The 14,815-nt window shown below is 36.9% G+C and overlaps 1 protein-coding gene across 16 annotated transcripts in view; it reads right to left on the bottom strand.

Annotated features, from left to right (window-relative positions):
* Window positions 1–253: 253 nt before the first annotated feature.
* The window catches only part of tjp1a (tight junction protein 1a), a 164,174-nt gene continuing 149,612 nt past the window's right edge, over window positions 254–14,815 (bottom strand). For 9 of the 16 annotated variants that reach the window (XM_051898736.1, XM_051898738.1, XM_051898739.1 and 6 more), the window contains 10 exons: window positions 13,687–14,025; window positions 11,738–11,962; window positions 9,421–10,152; window positions 9,247–9,332; window positions 8,170–8,373; window positions 7,034–7,113; window positions 6,145–6,580; window positions 5,653–5,870; window positions 5,233–5,376; window positions 254–2,171 (listed from right to left, as the gene is read on the bottom strand). In XM_051898736.1, the coding sequence (XP_051754696.1) occupies window positions 2,077–2,171; window positions 5,233–5,376; window positions 5,653–5,870; window positions 6,145–6,580; window positions 7,034–7,113; window positions 8,170–8,373; window positions 9,247–9,332; window positions 9,421–10,152; window positions 11,738–11,962; window positions 13,687–14,025 (2,559 nt within the window). In that variant the 3' untranslated portion in view covers window positions 254–2,076. The remainder of the gene's footprint in view (window positions 2,172–5,232; window positions 5,377–5,652; window positions 5,871–6,144; window positions 6,581–7,033; window positions 7,114–8,169; window positions 8,374–9,246; window positions 9,333–9,420; window positions 10,153–11,737; window positions 11,963–13,686; window positions 14,026–14,815) is intronic. The other 7 variants (XM_051898742.1, XM_051898752.1, XM_051898740.1 and 4 more) reach the window with 4 other exon arrangements.

The raw sequence follows: 14,815 nt of genomic DNA, 5'->3' as shown, positions 1-14,815 counted from the left end.
TTATTAAAATCAGTTTTATAATCGCCAGACGCAATGAACGTTGTGAATGAATCTGCGCGGTAAAGCATTTGCGCCATCTGCAGGCCACCAAGTGTCACTACACATTATACTGCAGTCAGCGAGTGTGCTGTCGCAATGAGACTCATTTTGAAAGTCACCTTGCTCCTTTGCCACGGCAAATTGTATTCTCTATGCAAATTATTTTTTGTATTGCACCTACAACTACGAAAATCCTAATAAACTGACAACAGTGTATTTTAAAAATGATTTTATTTTTAATACAGTGGCATACTGGAAATTGTGTTGAAAAGGGAACAAACTCTGCCACATGTGAATAGCTAATGACCAGTCAAAGCGGTGTTACTGTATATTGTCTAAAGAAAAGAAAAGAGAGAAAAAAAAAAAAGTCTTCCGGTGTGCCTTAATAGATCATCTATTAGTACAAAAATACATTTCAGGACACACAATGTAGCATCCAGTATCACAAATAAATGCATGGGACACATTTTGAGCACACCGTTTTAAAAGAAACAGGTTTTGAGAATAGTTTACATCAAGCACTTTCTTTTGTAAATAAAGAATAAAAAGATGGTTATTAAAAACGCTTATATTTAGTGTGTATCTGTAGAAAAGGTGATATTATTAATGCCGAGTACACGTTCAAAGGCTCAAGGGTAGAACCATAATACAAAGACAACCGTTTTCATTTCATTCATCCTCTTTTATAAATGTTTTCCCCCTTTAAGTTTTATACAAAATAATAAAGACATACAAAAAAGTCATTTACAAACCAATAATGAAGGCAATATGCTAGCTTTATGTACAGCCAATTGATCTCCTTCCTCCCATCTTTTATTTGTGTTTCTCTTTAAAGGTCATGTGCATAGCAGATAAAAAGAGAAAACCTGTTCTTAGCCTTTACGCTGTTCTTGTGTGCAACACCCATGTTTATTTGTACAGCGGGTTGACAAAAATGGCAGAAAAGACAACTTTAGTTTCTTCATAATTTATCATCAGAACAACTTAGCAAAAAAAGAAACCAAAAAGGTTTTTGTTATTGAAAAAAGTGAGTCGTTTCAGATAAGGCATCACTGCTTTACATGGAGTGAGAGAGAGAGAGAGAGAGAGAGAGAGAGAGAGAGAGAGAGAGAGAGAGAGAGAAGGAATGAGGAAGAATCTGGAAGAGAAAGAGGGGAGAGGAAAGAGCAGCGGTCTTCACACCTGAGTCAAAGCACGTGCATAGATCTCGACACAGCAGGAATGTTCCAGTGCTCAAGTTCACAGGTCTGTGAGGAGGCTAGTGGTGTCTACAAAGGAGCCATTAAAAAAAGTTGAGCCTTAACATGTCCTTGGCTTTAAAACTTCATACTGTATATTCTTCAGATGCCATTTCTCTCCGACTCTGTCCTTACGCTCTTATCTAGCGCTGATCCTGCACCTTGACATGAATAAAGTCAGGAAATGTGTCAGATGTACACTTCAACTGCTCGATTGAAAAGCCTAAAACTAGAATTCGATATTCTAGAAAAGTTGCACTACACATTATAATCATAACGTTATAGTGTGCATACTACATGAAGTGAAAATACATTTGCAGATTAATATAGTCTATACATTTAAGTAGCCTAGGTTGAATGGAAGAACCTAATAAATCCTTTAAAAAATAAACACAAATTATGTGTCGCAAAAATATTACAGTTGGCTTACAGTGTGAGTATTAATTGGTCAGTGGCACAGAGCATGCAGTCCATCAATGGTTAATGTCTGTTTTTGTTATCCTCGAAAGCCTTTAAAAGCACTTAAAAAAGAAGTGAAGGAAAAAGCAAAAATGAAGAGGACGATGAGGAGATTAAAACAGCACTTCGTAGAATGTAACCCTCCCTCCAGTCTCAGAGGTTACCGTAAACAAAGCCAGAGCACAGCCAGGAGACCCTTCATTTAGTGTTGCGGAGTGTGTAGCCTTCATCTTGTGTATGTATGAGTGTGAGTGTGTGTTTGTGTGTGTTCGTAAGGGGGAAGGTCCTTTCGCTTTTAAACTGGTTCCACATTCAGTAAAGAGACCTGCCGTTGCCCTCCTCAGAAATGGTCAATAAGCACAGACACACAGTTGGCTCCAACCAGGTAGTTGGGATCTCCAGGGAGAGATTTGTTCTGCCAACTCTTAGGATCACCTGGATAAATAACAGGAAAAGCAGAAGAATATGATTGATGAATTGAGAGTAATCAATCACCACGTTCAAAAGTTTGGAGTCAGGTTTTTTTTTTTGTTTTTTTTGAAAGAAACTAACTTTTTATTAAGCAAGGATGCATTAAAGGGTTAGTTCACCCAAAAATTCTGTCAATTCAACATTGTTTATTCAACAATATCTAGTGATGGGCGTTTTCAAAAAACTGCTTCGAAGCTTTACGAATCTTTTGTTTTGAATCAGTGGTTCAGAGCGTATATCAAACTGCCAAAGTCCCGTGAAATATTGAAATTTAACTTGCTCTCAATGCAGACCTCACTGAGCCATCGGATTTCATCAAAAATATCTTAATTTGTGTTCCGAAGATGAACGAAGGTCTTGCAGGTTTGGAACGACATGAGGGTGAGTGATTAATGACAGAATTTTCATTTTTGGGTGAACCCTTTAAATTGATCAAAAGTGACAGTAAAGACTTACATTGTTACATAAGAAATATATATCAAATAAACACTGTTCTTTTTAACCTTTTATTCATAGAAGGATTCCACAAAAATTGAACACAGCACTGTTTTCAACATTTATAATAAGAAATGTTTCTTAAACATTTCTGAAGGATCATGTGACACTACAGACTGGAGTAATGATGCTTGAAATTCAGCTTTATCATCAGGAATAAATTACATTTTGAATAAAATACTAGAAAGCAGTTATTTTAAATTGTAATATTTCACAGTATTACTGTTTTTACTGTATTTTCGATCAAGTAAATGCAGTCTTGGTGAACATGAGATTTCTTTCAAAAACATTTTAAAAAAAAATCTTGCTAACCCCAAACTTTTGAACAGTAGTGTATGTATATACATTGCGTATATGCAGTGACAGAAAAAAATTAGTAAATATTAAATTAAGCCACATGCATGCTTGTTTTCTTGTCAGATTAACTATTCTAAAGCCTACAAAACACTAACAAAAATCTAATGTAATACAAACACACATTTGGAGAAACATGACCTTCATAAAACTATAAACGAGGTGCATTATTTTCTAGCATACTTCAACAGCTGTATCATAGTATAATATTGTGCAATTTTAGCTATCGTTCTCTTTGGTTTGCATGAGGGAAAGAGAGGAGCGTAGCGGGACGCTCGGAGATAAGACAGGCTCTCAGCATGCATTATTTGTTCTGACAGAGATGATCAGCCGAGCCAGAGCAATAACCAATAAGCTCATAGCCTAAGGTGCTGTAATGCATAAAAACAAAGTTGTTTTTCCATTCATCGTGGTGAAGTGTGTAATTTCGGCACCACTAGCAGCACCAAACAGAATTGGAAAGAAAAAAAGTTTTAAACACAAACCAACATATTGTACGTCCTGTTTGGTGGTTTTATGGTGGTATCTTCAAAAATTAAAATGATGGTTAAACAGTTAAGCATACATTTTTTTTATAGAGGACCTCAGGATTTCAGTGCTCTTTTGCACTCTGCTGTGAGCTCCATCAGAACAACTTCTGTGTTAAAGTAGTTAAGTAAACACCCTCTTTCCAGGAGAGTGCAGAGATATTTGCCTTGAGTTACGGATAAACGATGGCCTTGTTTTAAAATATGCAGATTAGAGGCAAAGGCATGTTACGGTTTTGAATGAGGCAGGAGTCTCCGATCTCTCCACTCTCCATATCAGAACGAGAGGTTCATTAAAAGGTTAATACAGGGTGGTGCCAGGTTTACCAATAAGAGTTATATAGAGACAAATGAGTGAAACAAGAGAGAGAGAAATTAAGACCCAGGGAAAAACATTTGCTGTTCTCCATTAGCGGGACGAAGGCAATTCCAGCATCTCTGCATATTCAGACATTTGGGTGGCTGTGTGAGAATCAGTTCAAAGCACAAATAATATTGTGAGTGAATTATGATTAATAGATGTGAATTCCCATTGGCAAATTCATGAAATTATAAGACTCAAGTGAGGATGGCAAACAACCTATTTTTTCATAATGTTCATCTGCAGATCTATGATTATTCAACTAACCTCAAGGGAGAAATTGAGCGATTCAGTGCCTTGATCGAGAGAACAAAGGCCTATGAAACAAATCTGCCCTGAGAAAACTACAAGTAATTTGTTGGGCCCTGCAAAATACAAACCATCTGCCAAAACAAATTTACTTTCTCTAATGCAAAATGTCCATTCATTAAAATATAATGGATGTTGTCATTCACGAATGGTACAATTATTTATTTTTAAAATCTTATTTTTTCTTAGTTAACACATTCAGTTCCTTTTATGTAAAATCTAAACATGTAACTATTGGGATTGGCTATGTATTCCCTTATAGAATATACACAACCATTCAAATGTTTGGGATCAATTTAAAATAACGGTTTTCTTTTTCAGTATATTTTAAAATGTAATTTATTCCTGTGATGGCAAAGCTGAATTTTTTTAGCAGTCATTACTCCAGTCGTCAGAGTCATATGATCCATTAGAAATGCTGAAAACAATTACTTCATACTGTTGTGGAAACTTTTTTTTTTTTTTTTTTTTTTCAGGATTCTTTGATAAATAGAAAGTTCAAAAGATCAGCATTTATTAGAAACAGAAATCTTTTGTAATATTATAAATGTATTTACTGTAGCTTTTGATCAATTTATTGCATCCTGTCTGAATAAAAGTATGAAAGTATGACCCCAAACTTTTGAACAGTGGTATATGTGCATGTACCCAAATATCCGGATGATGGAAATAATAGATTTATTGTACTGTAGGGTGAATTTTGTCAAGCTAAAACTGACACTTGGTTTAAACAGACCTTAAATAAACCACATAAATGAATGAGCAGACTGGAATGAGAGAGTCAGTGAGATACGCTAAATGACTGAAGTATTATTGTCATATTTAGTAGTGTAACTAAAAAAAAAAGGTTAACAAATGACTGGTCATATGGAGGTGTGAATAAGAAAATGCATAATGAAAATAAAAGTCCCACAACCAAACAAGTTGTCACAAAGCCATCCCAAACGACCCCAAAAAGGACAGAGAGAGGACAGCATACCCGACGAGGAGTCGGAGGATTTTAGAGCAAAAGACCAACCATCAGGGGTCATAGACGCACAGTGAGGTAGGCGGAGCTCCACTGGCTTCAGGAACTTCAGACCGTGAGGACCACACATCACCAGAGGACTCAGCAGAGTTTCACCTGGAAATAAAAACTCTTTCCTTTAGCATTTACTCTACACTCAAGTACATAACTGTATATGAAAAGACAATGTTTCCCATCAAGATACAAATTTAGTACTGATAATTCCACTTAATTCATGTATCAATTAAAAAAAAAAAAAAGGGGTCTGTAACAAACTCTAAAAAAAATTATCTGTATCAAACTCTGTATTACCAGTTTTCTTTTTCAGACAAGGAGAAAAAGACAAAAAGGTCAGAATCTTCTGACCCCTGAGTTAAAAGATGCGTGACTGACCTTTCTCTTTGTCCAGAGGTGGCAGGATGCTGTTATCCCGACACACTTTGAAGTAGATCTCTTGCTCCACACCGTCAGGAATCGCTCCCTGAGGGATAATGATGCTCACTCCCGTCTCAATGGAACTCAAAACCCCGCCGTTACAGTTGAAGATGCCCCGCGCCGTCGCCACCACCGTGTGGCTGTCATCGTCGTCATCGTCCTCCAAAGCACTCGGGCTGGAAAAAGAAAAAAGAAAACATGGATAAACCTTCTTTTTTACTCTGATCTTTAATTCTTTATTGTAAAAATAAATCTAGCTATAGCAGAAAAGTAATAACAGTAAAAAATATCTAGTTCTGCTGATTGTGATGATGTTTTTCTGTTTTGTGTCCTAAAATTATGAATAAAGTAATATTTATTTTATGTTGTTAGAAGAGAAAAAATACTACAACATGGTCTACTTGCCAAAAAATGCAAGCTTGACAATTATGGAGCTAGTTTTTACTGTACCTGACAGGTATTGCCTTGGGTACAGCGTTGATGTTGTTCTGCTGGTATTTCGGTTTCTGGTCCATGGTGCGGGTGAAGGTGTCCAGGCCGCTGTCATGGTCTGTCGGCTGGGGTGAGCTCTGTGGTTTGGCTGTGGTACTGATGGGAGCTTTCACATTATCTTTCTTACTTTGAGAGTCATTAGGCAGGAGGTTGTGGTTGAACTTGGGGCTATCAAACTTGCGCTCAAAGGGCCTTGCAGAGGTGGTGTACGGCTTGGGCACAAAACGGTTGTAGCTGGACGTGGTAGTGCTGTTGGTCTTTGGAGGGTCACCGGTGCCGTTAACAGGAGATTTCTCTGGGAAGTTTTTCTGAGGCAGGTAAGTGCTCTGGACTTTGTCTTCATGACTGGGAGGTTTCACTTTGGGAGATCCGTGTGGGTCGAGCGGTGGGGTCACTGTGTGTGAGAGAGAAAGAGTAAGTGTATGTGAATAAGTCTCTTATGTTCACCAAGGCTGCATTTATTTGATTAAAATACAGTAAAAACTGTAATATTGTGAAATATTATTACAATTAATCACAACTCATTCCTATTTTAAAACATAATTTATTCCTGTGATGGCAAAGTTTAATTTTCAGCAGCCATTACTAAAGTCTTCAGTGTCACATGATCCTTCAGAAATCAGTCTAATATGCTGATTTGGTGCTCAAGAAACATTTTGTATTATTATCAATGTTTATTATTTATATGTGGAAATTCTGGAAACCGTGATAAATTTTTTCCAGGATTCTTTGATCAATAGAAAGTCCAAAAGAACAGCATTTCTGCAAAAAAAAAAAAAAAAAAAAAAAAAACAAACACACTGCATTTTTAGAGACATACACAATTATTCTTCCATTAATCACTTACGTGCAGGTTTGGGCAGGGTCGGTGGTGGGGCAGCTGGGTTTGCTGGAGCAACAGGGTTGATCTTCTCCACTGACTCTGTCCTGTAGCAGACAGATAATCATACAACATAGTCAAGATTCAAACTTAACAAAGCTATATATTATGCCATCATGTTTTAAGCTGCAGTCCGTAAGTTTTGCCTCTGTCGCCATCGTTTGAAACCTGCAATTGCAATTATTTGCAGAATTTTCATCTTTATGTGGGTTGTGCATCGGCACGGCTCCTCAGCGCAGATTAATTTAATGTTTGCTGTCAGTCACCGCACCGGTGTGGATACTGTACTTCAGAATCACAGATTGTAGTCTTGAAGTATGACCAAAATAAGAATTTTCACCAGAAAATGTCATCTGAACAAGTAAGTAACATGTCTGCCACTTTTGTTCTGACCAACTGAGAAAAAAAGCATTACAATAAATCGCATTGCCAATGGTGAATAAATCTAATGATTGCTTAGCTCATATCACGTCAAACCATGCAAATTATTATTGTTATACTTTGTTCTCAAATGGTTAATGTTAACAACATCAGCATTGTGTGACTATGTGTATTTAGTATGTACTAGCGTTACCTGTAGATTTCAATTTCTGTACAGTCTAATCACTAACGTTAATTTGACATCAATCCGCCATCAAAATGATAAGTTTAATTATTCCAGCTGCTGTTAGAAAAGGCTATAAATGATCCGCCATTCTCACATGTGATTTTGCCTACTAGCTGCCTGGAACTCCTTCTTTATGTAAACAGATGTGACGTAATGACGCAAAGACGAATAGCTGCATGCTCGAATTTCCCGCGGAAACCCACCAGTACCACTCTGATTAGAACACATTATTACAAGCTTACCGTTGTGAATCGGGCTAAGGTAAGGAGATAGTTCTGAACACTGGCTGGTTATGTACTTGCTCAAAAATTGATTGTGGATCATTTTTAACCCAAAAAAGTTACGGACAGCAGCTTTAAGTCTGATTCCATGAAACATGATAATTTACTTGAATGCCAATATCCACATTTCTAAACGTACAATTGCACAGAACCTGATGAAATAAAAACATAAAACAGAGTTGTATTTTTGTATGGTGAAGTATTTGAACATGTACCTGGGGTAGTACCCTGGTTGGGTCTGGGGTTGGGCTGGCTTGATGGCAGGTGTCAGCTGTGTGGGGGGTTTGCTGTCAAAGCTTCGGCGGTCAAAGTAGGACAGCTGTTTCCTGTAGTACTCCTCATCCCCATCAGGGTCATTGCTATTCGAGCGAATTATATCATCTACTGCTTTAGGCTGGGGCTGCTGTGGCTCAGGAGATCTGACAGATCAAAGATTCATGTAAACCTTAAAATACTTTATGCATAGAATACTGTTGCATTAATAACGATTTCAATAAGAGTGCACTACAATAACCAGAACCTATATAAAACATTTATGAGGTCAGTATGTGTATGTTTGTTTATCACCAGAAAGCCTAGAGAATAAGAGTTGGCTTTTTCTTTTTTTTTTCTTTTTTAACAAATAGATGCAACATCTATGACTAACTTTATATCTACAGCAAGTGCTTCTGTAGTACCATTCAAGAGTTTGGGGTCGGTAAGATTTTTTTAAATGTTTTTGAAAAAAAGTTTCTTATGCTCACCAAAGCTGCATTTATTTTGGTCAAAATACAGTAAAAACAGTAATATTGTAAAATATTATTTCCATTTAAAAAAATAACTTTTCTATTTTAAAAATATTTTAAAACAATTCACTCCTGTGATGGCAAAGCTACATTTTCTCCAGCCATTACTCCAATCTTCAGTGTCACATGATCCTTCAGAAACCATTAGAATATGCTGATTGGTGCTCAAGAAACATTTCTTATTATTATCAATGTTGAAAACAATTGTGCTGCTTAATATTTTTGTGAAAACCACGATTCAGGATTCTTTGATGAATAGAAAGTTCAAAAGAACAGCATTTATTTGAAATAGAAATATTTGTAACATTACAAATGTCTTTACTGCCACTTTTGATCAATTTAATATGCCTTTGCTGAATAAAAGTATTAATTTCTTAAAAAAAAAAAAAAAAAAAAATCTTACTAACCCAAAACTTTTGAACTGTAGTGTATAGTGTCTTTATATAGACACAAATGAAATTGTATTTGTGGCTGAAAATGTATTGATTTTATGTGCTAGTTTATTACCTAAAGGCCTTCTCTTGGTCCAGGTTACTTAAAGAATTGGCTTTGGGCACAGAGGGAGCGCCAGGTTTAGGCACCATGTCCACAGGCTAAAGGAAACAGAAAAATTAAACTATTAATTATTCAGTCTGTAGAGTGTATATTTAATGAGTAGAAATACAGACTATGCCAACTCACCCGAATACCAGAGTTTGCAGACTCTCTTGCTCTGTCCACAGACACGGATCGCTTGTTCTCAAATATCTTAACCCTTGTAAGCACGGACTGGGGCTTCATGGCTGGGTCTTCCTCTGCATCGACAGGAGGAGGAGGAAGTTCAGGTTCTGTTGTCGGTGAGAGGGACTCTGGGTTGGGAGGGGTCACGGAGGCCTCCGAGTTCATATAGCCCCTCTGAGGTGGTTGAGTGTAGGAAGGTCTCTGGGCGGGGTCGTAGTACTGTTGTTTGGGGGGCTCAGGGGAGCGGGAGGTGGCTTGAGTGCGAGGAAGTGGTTCTTGGTTATACTGTGGCCGCGCAGGGGGTGGTTCATCGTGTCTGATCGGACCGGGGCTGGGTTTGCCATAGCGAGGTCGACCCGTGTCGTAGCCAATATCATGCCGCGTCTGAGGGTGACCGTACATGCGGTTTAGGCCATCCTCGTAGGGCATATGAGGGTCGTATCCAGAGGTGTGGTCATACAGAGCCCATTGCTCATCGTACGGAGGCACGCTGTTGTCAAAATGTAGGTGAGGGTCAAAGTTACGAGCCTTTGGTTCCATGTAGTCCCCATCATAGCGGCAGGACTGGTGGTCGTAATCTCTGTATGGCTTGTCTTCCTGGTAGAGGGGCTGCTGGGGGTTGTAGTTGGGCTGCATAGGGTTTTGGCTCACCTGCACCTGCTCGTTGGTTCGGTAGATATCCTTCTTGTACATCTGTTGATAAAGCCAAAGCAGGAAACTTATGAACAAACTGTACAAAGAACCATACATTAAACTCAAAACCACAGCAATCAATTGAATTGAATGAAACAACAGAAACCAGAAGTGATTAATATTCGGATTAAAAGTTGAAGAATGAAGCACAGAGTCAGCAGAGAGACCTGCAATAGAGGAAGACTCAGAGTGGGCAGTTATTGAACAGGTCAAATGGAGGCAGCCATTACACAATTTCAGAGTTTAAGAAAGATTAAATGACTTATGACACGCCAAGCTGCAAAATCATTGGGGTAAAATCAGCCAGAAAAAGTCCCACTGAAAAAGAAATATACAAAAACAATTTGCTTCAAAAAATAAAATGTATTTTGAGAAGTAGCCTTTTACGAACCAAAATAGCCCAGTCACAACTCTACGCAATACTGAGCGTTAATCTTAGCTATGAAATTACTTACAATAAGTTTGTTAATAAAGTGGGTTTTTTTTTTCTTCTATAATAATACAGCTAAAAATGAGAATAATTAAACTATTTTAATTAAAACATACTGTTGATAAAAATATGAAAAGAAAAAAATTAAATGATTACTACAAGATTATTAAAGTAGAATGATCTAAATGAATATGAATGTTTCAAAGTATCAGGGCAGGGCATAAGGGCAGTTTTTACATAAATGTTATGATAAATGACAAATGTTTCTACAGGTTTAAATGAATTTACAGAATATAATGTTTGAATATTTAGTTTAATATGGAGCCCCGCACAGAGCAAAGGGGAAAAAACAAGAAGCCATGAAATAAGAATTTGTTCCCTTGTTTTGGCCACAATTCAATTACATTTACATAAGACAATTAATCAGTACAACGTGGCCACATATTAATTTGTAGGAACGAATTTTTAATTTCTGGTCTTTTTTTTTTTTTTGCATGTTATGTGCGGGGCTCTGTAGTTTACTTTTCCACTTTCTGCAAAATTTTTGTCGACTAAAATAAGATGCCATTTTAGCGTAAAAGTGCTGAATTAATTAATATGACATGATGAAAAATGCACTAAATTTAAAGAATACTTCTGTCAAAAGACAAAAACTATGAAAAAAACCCAAGAAAAAACTAACACTGTTGAACACTGTTGTAAACAGCAAGGCTACCTTTCAAAGTCATAACAGGAGGGGGAAAGATTCAAAGTTTTAAATGTAAATAATGATCAAATGAATTATTCAATCAGTTCATCACATTCATTGCACCACTATTATGTACTAACTCTACTTCAACAAGCAAAAAACAGAAAAATAATCCCATGCAAAAGTAGGCAAGCAACAGTGGGGACCTGGGCTTGCCTAAAGGTTCATGAACTACATGATCTGATGCAGCAGGCCGCTGTCGTACCCACTGTTGTTTATGAACACACACACACGTACAGTCACAGAAAGAGAACAGATGCTCTCATAGATAAGCACACAGCGCACATGCAAGAGCTAGAGGAAAGCACCGCAGCACACAGGCAGGGCAGACGGCGATAAGAGAGGGCACCGGGCTCGGGCGTTAAGTGGGCCGGTTTCAGTCCAGAGCAGGGTGGCTAGCGAGGTACCTTGGACTCTGACCCGGGTTGTCCAGATTGGTTGGGGTCGGGAGACGGGGGCTGAGCTAGCTCAGGGGCAGGTGGGAAGAGAGAGCCAGCCTCTGGGCTGAAATCCCCCTGAGTGAGGGTGACCGGGAGATCCTTGGCACTCGGGGCCCCTACATTTACATGAACAGCAGGGGGCGCTGTCTCTGCCAGCGGCTCAGGCTGCGTGGGGAGAGCAGCCTCTGCTTTCTGTGAAGGTGTTCAAAAATGTTTAATACATGTGGTCAAACCTCACCACTGCACTGATTCTCTTCTTTCTCACCTGACACCAGTACTGTTCTATTAAGGGAATGTTCCAGATTCAATTGATGTTAAGCTCTATTGACAGCACTTGTATATAAATTTATATTATATATATATATATATATATATATATATATATATATATATATATATATATATACAGTCAAACCAAAAATTATCCAGACACTAGATATAATTTTTTATATTTTTTTACTAGTGGGTGCAGGACACTATAGTTCATTTATGTAAGTGAGGATAGCAAAATAAACTGTGACACATTATACCCAAAAATTCTTCATACAGTGGACTACCAGTAAAACTGTTAAAACCAAAATTTTTGGGACCAAAAATTATTCAGACACTTTGACCTGACCATGTTTTGCTTAAGTGTTATCTGACATAATTAAGATTAATTTTTTCTGACACAGTTTAACTCTTGTCATATTTTATTACCATTTTTTTTAAACTATAGTGAATAAACTGTAATAATGAATGAAATGTTCAAGTTGTCTGAATAAATTCTGGTTTGACTGTATATTCGAATTGTTTTTAAATATTATAAAATATGATGTGTTATATAAATTAAATTTTTTTTAATTATAAATATTAAAAAATGTTAGAAATATATTTATATTTTTATCTTTATTGGCTGATATTGAATATTTGACCTTTGTGGTCATCTAATAATCTAAAAACACTAATAATAACACTGTTAAATATAACATTTAGCATATCTCGAAATAAATATAATTTTTTTCATACTGTACAATACAATGTTAATTTGAGTTTTTAGTGTTTTATGTAGGCAAAAATAGTTTAGCTTTTTAATATTTCTCATGTAACAGTTATCTGAATTTCATAACAAATATGCATTACATAATTATGCTTATTGTTTAAATTTTAATATCGATGATTCTCTAGTGGCTATACTTTTAGAGCATTTCAAGGCCTACTGCACTTCCACTGTTAGTGCCTTGACTGCTAAGATTATGCCACAAATACTGTCCACACAGCTTAACTTGTATTGAATCAGGAATATCCGACTAACATACAGAATGGGGCGATTCTGGGAACCATGTCAAGTAATAATTAGCAACTAAACAAGGTTCTGTTTTTACTGTAAGTCTGATGTCAGTTTAATTCTACAGTACAGTACAATGTTTTGGCTCTTGTAACACAAGATCTAAGACACTTTGGATATCATGGTGGCCACTGGACCAATATAGATAATTACATTCACAGTAATATATTTAACACTGTAATTCCATCATGCACATAATACTTTCTGGTAATGACATCATTTTGCATGACATATAAGGGGACAGCTAGACCACAAGGATGGGGCAATCGTTACACATACGTAAAGATACAGCGTCCTCACTTCCATCTCCATTGTGATCATATTGAGATAAGAGTCACAGCATCTACGTGAAGTATAACAGCCAAGCCATATTTGTCACATACACACACACACACACACTTTCACACAACTACACGCTCACAAATACATATAATAAATACGTGGCAATAGTCATTGTCACTTCTCTAGTACTGCAATGTACTACGGTTTTTAAAGCATTCCTCCTTCAATAGCGCCGCTAGAACACTTTTCTCACGCACACCACGGCCTCCAGACAACAGGGAAGGCGTACGGCTCGTAGAAACGCTACCTGCTGAGGTGCAGGGGCCTTGAACCCTGCTGGGTCGATGCAGTTCAGTGGTTCGGGCTGGTACCCTCCATATCCAGGAGGTTCCTGGATGACGGGCAGGTCCTCCCGGACGGGCTCAGAGGAGCGTGTGATGGCGGGCTCACTTGGAGGTCCAACCTCATCGTTCAGGGTCTCATCTAGTTCCTGGTCCGTGTAGGCCCCACCCTCTGTGTCAGTGTCCTCGTAGTCTGAGGTGTGACGGCTGTCCGTGCTGTACATACTGTACTCGCTACCAGGGGCGGACAGGTAGGACAGACGGTCATCGTGAAGGTCCAGATCATCGTCAGGTGCGCCGTCAGCCTATGGAGATTGAGAACGCATGATGCAAATAATTCATAGAGAGAGAGGAAGAGGAGTGAACAACATGTAGAGAGAGAATTGAGAGGGTGAGTTTAGAAGATGAAAGAGAGAAATGACATGTAAATGAAATGTGTAACACTGGAGAATTTCACAAAATTATATTTTGCATAAAAAATAAGCCTGCATTTTAGATTTTTCTGCATTTTAACAATATATTTCAGATAATTAAATTGTACACAAATTTCCATTATTTTCAATCATGAGTCTCAATGATTTTTTTAATGATATTATTATTGTAACATCTCACAGTATTAGTTCAACAATACTACCATACAATGATTAAAAAAAAAAAAAAAAAAAAAACTTAAATCAGCATAAATTAAAAGCAATTATAAAATACGATTTAAATAACATTCTTTTTCAACATTACTTTTCTAAATTTTCTGTTTGTTTATTTTTTTAGTTTTAGTCATTTCAGTACTTTCAACTTATTTTATTTCAGTTAGTTGCCAAGGCAACATTTCTAATTTTTTAACTTTTTCATCAAATGTTTATATTTTATTTCAGCTTTATTTCAATTAAGGAAAACAGTTTTTAATAGCAAATTTTAATAACACTAATATGAGAATGAGAATCTCGGTTTATGCTAATCAAACTTGGTTATACTTTATGTTAAGGATTCCTTATTATAGTGTAATTATACATTTAAGTATAGAGTAATATTGATTAACAATATGTAATTACTTTATAATATAATTTATAATTATGTATAAATTACTACAGTAAGTAC

Source organism: Ctenopharyngodon idella, chromosome 7 (assembly GCF_019924925.1).
Source record: "Ctenopharyngodon idella isolate HZGC_01 chromosome 7, HZGC01, whole genome shotgun sequence".
In the NCBI taxonomy this organism is placed as follows: domain Eukaryota; kingdom Metazoa; phylum Chordata; class Actinopteri; order Cypriniformes; family Xenocyprididae; genus Ctenopharyngodon; species Ctenopharyngodon idella.
Note: the sequence above shows the minus strand (reverse complement) of the source record. Positions and strands in the feature narration are given on the sequence as shown.